This window comes from Rana temporaria, chromosome 6 (genome assembly GCF_905171775.1).
Source record: "Rana temporaria chromosome 6, aRanTem1.1, whole genome shotgun sequence".
Classification (NCBI taxonomy): domain Eukaryota; kingdom Metazoa; phylum Chordata; class Amphibia; order Anura; family Ranidae; genus Rana; species Rana temporaria.
Window position 1 is genome coordinate 54,495,315 of NC_053494.1, and position 10,584 is coordinate 54,505,898.

Below are 10,584 nucleotides of genomic sequence, written 5' to 3' on the forward strand. Positions count from 1 at the left end.
GATGGATGGAGCTGGCCGTGGGATGTATTGTGAAGGGGGATGGATGGATGGAGCTGGCCGTGGGTGGGGGATGCATTGTGAAGGGGGATGGATGGATGAAGCTGGCCGTGGGTGGGGGATGCATTGTAGAGGGGGATGGATGGATGCAGCTGGCCGTGGGTGGGGGATGTATTGTGAAGGGGGATGGATGGATGGAGCTGGCCGTGGGTGGGGGATGTATTGTGAAGGGGGATGGATGGATGCAGCTGGCCGTGGGTGGGGGATGCATTGTGAAAGGGGATGGATGGATGGAGCTGGCCGTGGGTGGGGGATGCATTGTGAAGGGTGATGGATGGATGGAGCTGGCCGTGGGTGGGGGATGTATTGTGAAGGGGGATGGATGGATGGAGCGAGCTGGCTGTGGGTGGGGGATGTATTGTGAAGGGGGATGGATGGATGGAGCTGGCCGTGGGTGGGGGATGTATTGTGAAGGGGGATGGATGGATGGAGCGAGCTGGCTGTGGGTGGGGGATGTATTGTGAAGGGGGATGGATGGATGGAGCTGGCCGTGGGTGGGGATGGATATATATAAAATGAGTGTGTATACAGGAGAGGTGTGTGCTCTAACATGTACACACTGTTCCCTCCAGCACTGTCCATTGGATGACACCTGTGAGCTCCCACGTGAGTTGGAGTACAATCACTAGAGAGCCGAGGCACCTATCAGAGATGATAGGAATACTGTACATTACCCCAGTCTCCAGCAGCACGAGAAATGAATCCTTCAGCCACGCTGCTGGTAGCCTGCGCGCCGGCCCCGCCCCCCCCCCCTACCTCGACGGGCTGTAGGAAGCTTTTGTGATCTCTTCGCGCAGACAAGCAACTACTGCAGCTGCTTGGGCTTGTGACAAGTTTGCTTTCTGCTACAGCCCATCGAGGTAGGGGGGGAGGGGCCGGCGCGCAGGCTACCAGCAGCGTGGCTGAAGGATTCATTTCTCGTGGAGCGGGGTTTAGCGCGGCAGCCGAAAATCGGCCGATTTTTTTACAATAATCGGCCGATGCCGATTTCTTAAAAACGGCCAAATATCGGCCGACCGATATATCGGTCGATATATATATATATATATATATATATATATATATATATATATATATTTTTTTTTTTTTTATTATTATAATTTATATTAAAAAAAAAAAAAAAAAATGGCATATATGTTGGCACAGGGGTCAGTCTGTTTGTAACATGAATGTTACAAAAGATGAACTTATCCTTCCTTTAACGTTCCCCTACGCTGTCTAAAATAGGAGAAAGTTTTGCCTTTAGCTATTCATCCCTGCAAAAGAAAACAATGAATACCTGTGTGTCATGCTTCTTTGGAGATCCACACTTTGCTGAAGAATGTTCAGCTTTAATCACTGCTGGCGGCCCCATGGTTTCCCCACCAGCCCCTATGTCACTGCAGTACACAGTAATGGTATAGGGGTCAGCGGAAGGAACCAGAGAAACAAAGTACGATCAGTGGTGTTGCAAACAGTCACAGACAGTCATTAAAGAGGCCTAGCAGCCGGTCATTAAAGAGGCCTAGCAGCCACTCACACCTGTCAAACTGCAACAGGCATTAGATTGTCGCTAATCATGCCGCTGTCATTCATTTTGCAGTGGAATGCCTGTGCATATGTCGCTTTTGACTGTTAAAGTGGAGGTTCACCCGGAAATGTTAATTTTTAACCTTAGATTGATGCTCATTTTGTCTAGGGGAATCGGCTAGTTTTTTTAAAATCGAAGCTGTACTTACCGTTTTAGAGAGCGATCTTCTCCGTTTTAGAGAGCGATCTTCTCCGCCGCTTCCGGGTATGGTCTTCGGGACTGGGCGTTCCTATTTGATTGACAGTCTTCCAACAGGCTTCCGACGGTCGCATCCATCGCGTCACGATTTTCCGAAAGTAGCCGAACATTGGTGCGCAGGCGCCGTATAAAGCCGCACCGACGTTCGGCTTCTTTCGGCTACTCGTGACGCGATGGATGCGACCGTCGGAAGACTGTCAATCAAATAGGAACGCCCAGTCCCGAAGACCATACCCAGAAGCGGCGGAGAAGATCGCTCTCTAAAACGGAGAAGATCGCTCTCTAAAACGGTAAGTACAGCTTCGATTTAAAAAAAACTACCGATTCCCCTAGACAAAATGAGCCTCAATCTAAGGTTAAAACATTTTTTTTTAGGGTGAACTCCCGCTTTAAATATATTTATGGTCTGCTTTAAATAAGTAATCGGGCTATTTTTAGTTTTTGAAAAGGCCACAGGTCTCCTGCACACTGATCGGCTTACCCAATACTTCCTGACAGGATCATTCAATGAACTATCACAGCGCTGAGGTAGTTCATTGAGAACAAGCAGACTGCCGCTAAGGATATTGGGGCTTGTTCATTTTGACACACGGGGGTGTGGGCGGAGCCCCACTGGTTTTCAAACTACATCAGCTAGTACAGGAAACTTCTCACTGTGCTGCTACAGCACTGTAAACATGTTCCCAAAGGTGAACTTATCCTTTAACTCAGGGGTAGGCAACCTCGGCCTGCCAGCTGTTTTGAAACTACAAGTCCCATGAGACATTGCAAGCCCCAGGAGATGTAGTTTCACCAGAGGTGGCAGGTCAAGGTCGCCTACCCCATGCAACTCTTCATTTTTTTTTTAAACTACGGATACAAATTCTATAGTTAAACTTCTATAGACTTTGTGTATCCTAAAACAAAATCACCAAGCGAGAGGAATTTTCACCTTGGCTTATACCTGAGAACAAGGAAACTGTGCAAAGGGTTACCTCTCCAGCAACAGCACACAGTCACATCATCTCTAAAACTGGTTTATTTTAAAAACCAGTGGAGGACAGAGTGCAAAATAAAAGGGTTGTCCTAGTGGACTTTGATCTACAAATCTTAGAACTTCAGTCTATGATGTAAAAATTCTACACACAATAAATTACATGCAAGAATAAGAATTTACATTAAGCACATTATGGGGCAATTTTTTCCTCATTTACATAAGCTTTAAATGGAAACCCTTTCCCGCCAAAAAAGCCTAGCTATTGCGACTGAATGCGATAAAAGAACCTGCATCTTCCTGCCTATTAAAATCTTTGAGCTCTCACAACCCCAAAACTGATATGCAAATCTGGACTTCCTCTGCAAAGTCAATGCCTGGCCTCCCCCCTGTTAGAAGCTTGCCATGCTTTGAAGCACCAACAGTTGATTGGAGCTTTGGACCAACCAATGAGATTATTATTGGGTTTTTTTTTAGAAAAGAAAATCAGAACACCCTTTCTTTCATGGGTCCTGGAGTGCTCATAAAATAAATAAAATAAAAATGCATGCAGGCACCTTAGCGTAAATAGGTAATCGGGAAGAAAAGGTTATATTACAGCAAACTTGTGGGCACCATTAACTTAGTAAAGTAGCAGGCACCTCCAGCTCCTGCACATCTCTTCTGCTTTCTACAATACCCTAGAAGCCTAATTGTGTTGGAAACAGCTAGCTCCTGTGGTTTTCAGCGCTGGCTTGCTCCCCATCATACCAAAATTATTGGTCAGCGATGTGGGAGAAGACGCACACAGCTCATGACTACAGAATTTGGTCGCCAACTGTAATCCCAATTTTCAGGGGTTCCAGTGTGGTCTAGAACAGTGTTTCTCAACTCCAGTCCTCAAGGCGCCCCAACAGGTCATGTTTTCAGGATTTCCCTCAGATGAAACGGCTGTGGTAATTACTAAGGCGGTGAAACTGATCAAACCACCTGTGCAACATATCGTTAAAGAGGGGGTTCACCCTAATAAAATATATTTTTTTTCTAGCATTAAATTAGGCATAGTAGCGCAAGCTACAGTATGCCTGTATTATTTTTTTTTAGCCCCGTACTCACTGTGCAATCGTATAGATAAGATTCCGACTCCCCGCGGGGAATGGGCGTTCCTATCTAGAGGGAGCAAGATTGACGGCCGGCTATGGCGCGTCATGCTTCTCCGGAAATAGCCGAAATAGGACTTGGTGCTTCATGGCGCCTGCGCATAGTCTGTGCGCAGGCGCAGTGAAGAGCCGAGACCTACTTCGGCTATCTTCGGGGAGCGTGACGTGCCATAGCCGGCCATCAATCATCCTCCCTCTGGATAGGAACGCTCATTCCCCGCGGGGAGTCAGAATCTTATCTATACGATTGCACAGTGAGTACGGGGCTAAAAAAAAATACAGGCATACTGTAGCTCGCGCTACTATGCCTAATTTAATGCTAAAATGTTGGTAATGAGGGTGAACCACCGCTTTAAGCCTGAAACCATGACCTGTTGGGGCGCCTTGAGGACTGGAGTTGAGAAACACCAGTCTAGAAGGCTACAGAGCCGATATATGGAACCTGAAGTTGGCTGCTATGCAATTTAGTACTTTACTAAAATATATTGCACTCCTATGTACATTTTAAACTTATAGGGTTATTTTTCTGCAAATAGCCCCCCCAACAACCAGATATATTTAACGAGAAATAGCAGCTTAAACCTGATTGGTTGCTTTAGGGGGAACACTTCTATTTCCTTTATCTAATCAATCCTACAATAGCTGCTATTTTATGGCATGCTTCACATTCATCAGCAAAACAGTTAAAATAATTAAAGTTAAAAAAAAAAAAAAAAAAAACTGGCACATAAGTTATTATTCTGTTATTTTTCCAACAGACCCCCGTTGAGCCCAGAAATATATAAGGAACACATTTTCTGTGGACTTTTGATCAGAAACTCAGGTTCACAATGGAAATTCCCATGTCCTTCAACAGCTTTTAAAATGTAGTAAACATAAAAAAAAAAAAAAAAAAAAAAAGGTACATGCAAAGTCTTCAACACGATTCGGCGAGTAGGGATGATAAACTTGTGTCACCAAGTCCAGTCCATAGAAATAAAAATATTAAGGTACAGTCATTTAAACCATCCTGAAAATGGACTAAAATGGCGTTTGTTGTTAAAGAATAACCCGTGCTACTACTGGACAAGGGGTGGGCGAAAACAGATTTAATGAACGTCAAAGGTGCCATCGCTTTATGCGATTGAGTAAAATGACATTCGGATGAATTGCATCTTGTCAAATGTATTTCCAGAACTTCATCATTCACCTCTTGCCTTGTGGTATCCCTCTCCTGTAAGCAAGCGCCTCTTGAATCTTTTTTGCTGCATGATGTACTAATAGTACACAGTCCATCCATTGCAAGTATTACAATGTCCAATGGAGGCCAATGCTCTGCTGAAGAAGGTGTCTGCGTCTTAATGGATTTCTATGTGAACCTGAAAGAGATGGAAATACACATCAGGCACATTTCACCAATGTTGTTCTATATTTTTTAAAAAAAAAACAGAATGATGGCGTCAAAATCCCCCACCACTGACAGTTGGCTGAAGAGCAGCGGGAGACCAGCTGAGCGGTGCTATACCGAATGCATTGAGCACACACAGCCTACATCACATACCACGCTAGGTCTTATTTTCGGGGTAGGGCTTATATTGCAGCCCTCCCCGAAAATCACAATAGGGCTTATTTTCGGGGGAAAACACTGTAGCTTTTTCACATAGAAGGGTGAAAAGCTTCAGTTTGTCCTTTCAACAGCATCATAAATTAAGACACCCATGTACCTATGAAATCCAGCAAAGCACCTTTAATCCATTCCCATCTGGCCTATGGGTGGATGACATCGGGGCAGATCGCTCGTCGATCCGGGTGAACATCATATGACATCTTCCCGGATCACGTGCAGCGGCGTGATCTGTCACCAGCTGCATCCAACGGACACAGCCGATGACCGCACTGTCCCACCGCTGGTACCATATAACCGCTGTAACCAATAATAGGTCACATGACAGTAGTAAACAATAGATGGTTTCCTTTCAAGCTATCTATTGTATACAGTGAAAGTTATAAGAGGTCTCCTGGTGACACAGGCATTGTTAAAATAAACAATTACTATATTTTGCAAGTGGTTGTAAGGCAGAAGTTTTTTTTATTTTTTATCTTTAGGTATCAAGATAAAAAGCCCCCCCCCCCCCAATACTTACCCAAGCCCCATCTCAATCCAGCGATGTTGCACGAGAGCCTCGGTTGTCTGGGACTCTCCCTCCCAAGGCGCCCACAGCTATCAATCAGTCAGTGAGCCAATGAGGAGCGCGAGGGGGTGGGGCCAAGACTCCATGTCTGAATGGAAACAGTAGTGGCTCAGCTCAGGTGCCCCATAGCTAGCTGCAGGATCACTCGGCAGGATGGAGGGGCCAGAAACACTGGCAAGGGATCCAAGAAGAGGAGAATCTGGGCTGCTCTGTGCAAAACTACTACACAGAGTAGGCAAGTATAACATTTATTTATTTTTTGTTAAAAATAACAAACACCACAAGACTTTAACCACTTCAATACCATGCACTAACACCCCCTTCCTGCCCAAGCCAATTTTCTGTGCTGATGCTGTTTAAATGACAATTGTCATGCTACACTGTACTCAAACAGAATTTTTATCATTTTGTTACCACAAATAGAGATTTATTTTGTTGTTATTCGATCACCTCTGCGGTTTTTATTTTTTGCTAAACAAATGAAATAAAAAAAAAAAAAAAATTGTAAATAAAATAAGTTTTCTCCTTCACTGATAACGTAGCACTGACTGGGAACTGATAAGGCGGCACTGGTGGGCACTGATATGCGACACTGATGGGTACTTATGGGTGGCACTGATGGGCATTGATACATGGCACTGATATGCATCCCTAGTGGCACTGGTAGGAATTTTGGGTGGGCACTGGTTGGCAGCTGCCTTGGCACAGATTGGCCTTCACCTGGTGGTCCTGGGCGGGCATCCGAGGGGGGGGCTGCGATGATAATCAGCAGACCTCCCGTCAGGAGAGCAGCCAATCGGCTCTCCTCTACTCGCGTCTGTCAGACACGAGTGAAGAAAAGCCGATCAACTGCTCTTCCTGTTTACATTGTGATCAGCCATGATTGGACACGGCTGATCACGTGGTAAAGAGTCTCCGTCGGTGTGTCAGACTGACACACCACACCACCGATCGCCGTGATGCAGGTCCCCACAGGTGCGCGGCGGCTGTTATCCTGCTGGACGTCATATGACATCCAGTCAGGATAACTGAACCACCGCCCGCCTGTCATTTTGCTATAGGGCAGGAAGTGGTTAATATCACTTTAAAGCTTTATGATTTTTGTATTTTTTTTAAATAACAAAACATACTTACCTGCTCTGTCCTCCTCCTCTCAGCCCCCCCCCCCCCACCAGCTCTCCTGGCTCCTCCTCTTCTCCAAGTGTAACCATAGCAAGCCGTTTGCTAAAGGGGAACTCATGTGTGCTCGCTCTGCTGTGAGTGTCCATAAGACACACAGAAGGGGGCTTGGCCCCACCCCCTCGTCACTGGCTGTGAATGAGTGCAGCAGAAGGCAATGGCTCCCCCTGCCCGTCTCTCAGCCAGCCAATGAGGAGGCAGAGACAAATGAGGTCAGCCACAAGTATTGGGGGGAGCTACATACTGAAGGTTTTCTACCTTAATGCATGAAGGTAAAAAAAACACCTTTCAACCTTTAGAACCACTTTAAAGCGGAGCTAAAGGGATCAATATTTATATTTCCCTCAACAATATCCGTCCCTCACTGTTGTCAACATCTTTTCTTGTGTGCTGGTCTTTGAACATCTTTATTGGCTGGTGCAGGATGGTGTCACTCCTGAGCATGCACAGGAGGCCGTCATTCCGACACACAGGGCCGGCGCTGTAGATTCACAGCTCAGTTTACAGCACTTGAACAGGCAGGTGCATTTTACTGCAGAAAATACAGAACATGTCTGTTCTGCAATAAAAATCTGCCTGCTTGATGTTTGTTTGTTACAGCAGAACTTTAGCTCTGCGTAAAAGGAGAAGTTCACCTTTCATAACATGTTACACCCACATTCAGGGTGTAAGATGTTAGGACCAAACCGGCCCCCGCACCTGCCTGATCTGACAGCTAGCAGCTCCTCCCACATCACAGTCTTCTGTGAATGGAAAACTACAAGGCCCAGCAGCCTTTGCAGCTATCGGCTTGTAGTTTTCAATGAACTACCACAGCGCCGTGGTAGCTCATTGAGTCTTCCTGTCAGATTGTATCGGCTTCCTCATACGCAGTACAATCAAGCCGATACACTGACAGTCTGCAGGAGACTTGCACGGCATTAGTGATCTGCTGATCACTGGTGCAATGCTTCGCAGGCTCCTGCAACAAAAATAGTAAATGCACTTTTTTTTTACCTGCAAAAAATAAAAAAAATGTGCATTTATGTTTTTTTCTAAAAAGTGAACCTTTTCCTTTAATTCTGGTTAATTCTTTATTTTCAACAATGTATATTTTTCAATAATACATTGTGTTCCCTTCCCTACCTGTGTATATCCCACCCAGCCATACCTAGGTATTAGGAATTGTCCATGTAACTGTCCATGTAACCAAGATTTACAGCAGCAGTTGAGGAGTGGTGGAACTTTGCCATGCCTGGAGAGCAGGGGGGGCAGGAAAGGGTGATCCACTAAAGGGGAATGGGAAGGGCGATCCACTAAAGGGGGTAGGCTGATCAGGGTGGCAGAGAAGTGGGATGGGTGATCAGGGTGGCAGGGAAGGGCGATTAAGGGAAGGGCAATCAGGGTGGCAGGGAAGGGCAATCAGGGTGGCAGGGAAGGGCAATTCACTGAAGGGGGATGGAAAGTGGGATCCACTGAAGGGGGTAGGGTGATCAGGGTGGCAGAGAAGTGGAATCCACTGAAGGGAGAATGGGAAGGGCAATCAGGGTGGCAGAGAAGTGGGATGGGTGGTCAGGGTGGCAGATAAGTGGGATGGGTGATTAGGGAAGGGCAATCAGGGTGGCAGGGAAGGGCGATCCACTGAAGGGGGAAGGGTGATCAGGGAAGGGCAATCAGGGTGGCAGGGAAGGGCAATCCACTGAAGAGGGATGGGAAGTGGGATCCACTGAAGAGGGTAGGGTGATCAGGGTGGCAGAGAAGTGGAATCCACTGAAGGGAGAATGGGAAGGGCAATCAGGGTGGCAGAGAAGTGGGATGGGTGGTCAGGGTGGCAGATAAGTGGGATGGGTGATTAGGGAAGGGCAATCAGGGTGGCAGGGAAGGGCGATCCACTGAAGGGGGAAGGGTGATCAGGGAAGGGCAATCAGGGTGGCAGGGAAGGGCAATCCACTGAAGAGGGATGGGAAGTGGGATCCACTGAAGAGGGTAGGGTGATCAGGGTGGCAGAGAAGTGGGATGGGTGATCAGGGAAGGGCAATCAGGGAGGCAGGGAAGGGCGATCCATTGAAGAGGGATGGGAAGTGGGATCCACTGAAGAGGGTAGGGTGATCAGGGTGGCAGAGAAGTGGGATGGGTGATCAGGGTGGCAGAGAAGTGGGATGGGTGATCAGGGAAGGGCAATCAGGGTGGCAGGGAAGGGCAATCCACTGAAGAGGGATGGGAAGTGGGATCCACTGAAGGGGGTAGGGTGATCAGAGTGGCAGCGAAGTGGGATGGGTGATCAGGGAAGGGCAATCAGGGTGGCAGGGAAGGGCGACCCACTGAAGGTTTCGGGGAGAGATGAAGGGGGCTCCGCTCTCACCTGCAGCCTGACGTTCAGCATCATGGAGGCGATGACATACAGATAGGGGAATTTAATCCTCAGCCTCCAGGCCAGGTTGAAGAAGATGAGCAGAGTGCGGCTCAGGCCTTTGGAGAAGACCACATAGGAGCGAGCAGCGGCCGATTGGGAGAGCCAGACTGCCAGCTGGGACAAGGACGCCATATACACCCCACCCTGCCTGGGGGGAGGGGAAATCACCGGACACTCCGATCCAGATCACCGACAATCCATTCAGACTGCTGACCCGGAAGAGACTCCCCGGGCACCGCCCCCTGTCGGTACAAGCTGATCAGCTGACGCCGGGAGTGCCCTGTGATGGGGGTTGTGCTGTGTATGTGGCTGACACCTCTTCTCCGTCCTGTTTAACCCGCAGAAGACGTACATCCTCCTCCTTATATATACAGCTGATATCATTGTGTCCCTTCTATGTGACTGGAGTTCAGTTCTCACACAGAGAAACTATACACTGAAACCAAAAAATAATCATTCTATTGCAGTCATGTATTCCTAAAGTGTTACTTGGTAAATAGCAGTGATAACGCCATACAAGCCCTGTCCACTCCCTGGTGTACTTACCTCCAGCGGTGCCAAGCTGCCAGCACCCCCAGTGGTCCAGAGATTTGAAATCCCTGCTCCTTTTCCTATTCTGGGTCCTCAAGGGCACAAGGGACACATCATGCTAAATGTAAGTGATGCCCCTTGTGCTGATATTTTATGTTGGTAATTTAGGCTAAAGTTAAATAAATAAATAAAATATATCAGGTTCCCTGGCAGTTTAAGTTATAATAAGGGATGAATTCAGGCATGTTCGGATTCTAGTCCCAACCCACCTGAGCAATCCCGCCAGGAAGCCATCACTACACACCACCAATCATGTGCAGCCTAGTCAGGGCGTGTGTATGTGCAGCCGCGGACCAGGAAATGCCTCACTGCCT

The 10,584-nt window shown here is 47.3% G+C and overlaps 1 protein-coding gene across 1 annotated transcript; it reads right to left on the reverse strand.

Annotated features, from left to right (window-relative positions):
- Positions 1–4,655: 4,655 nt before the first annotated feature.
- LOC120943486 (small integral membrane protein 10-like protein 2A) lies at positions 4,656–10,019 on the reverse strand. Its single transcript, XM_040356818.1, has 2 exons — positions 9,629–10,019; positions 4,656–5,295 (listed from the first exon to the last, which is right to left on the reverse strand). The coding sequence occupies exons 1-2, from the start codon at positions 9,809–9,811 to the stop codon at positions 5,275–5,277; spliced, it is 204 nt and encodes a 67-aa protein (XP_040212752.1). The 5' UTR covers positions 9,812–10,019; the 3' UTR covers positions 4,656–5,274.
- Positions 10,020–10,584: the final 565 nt, after the last annotated feature.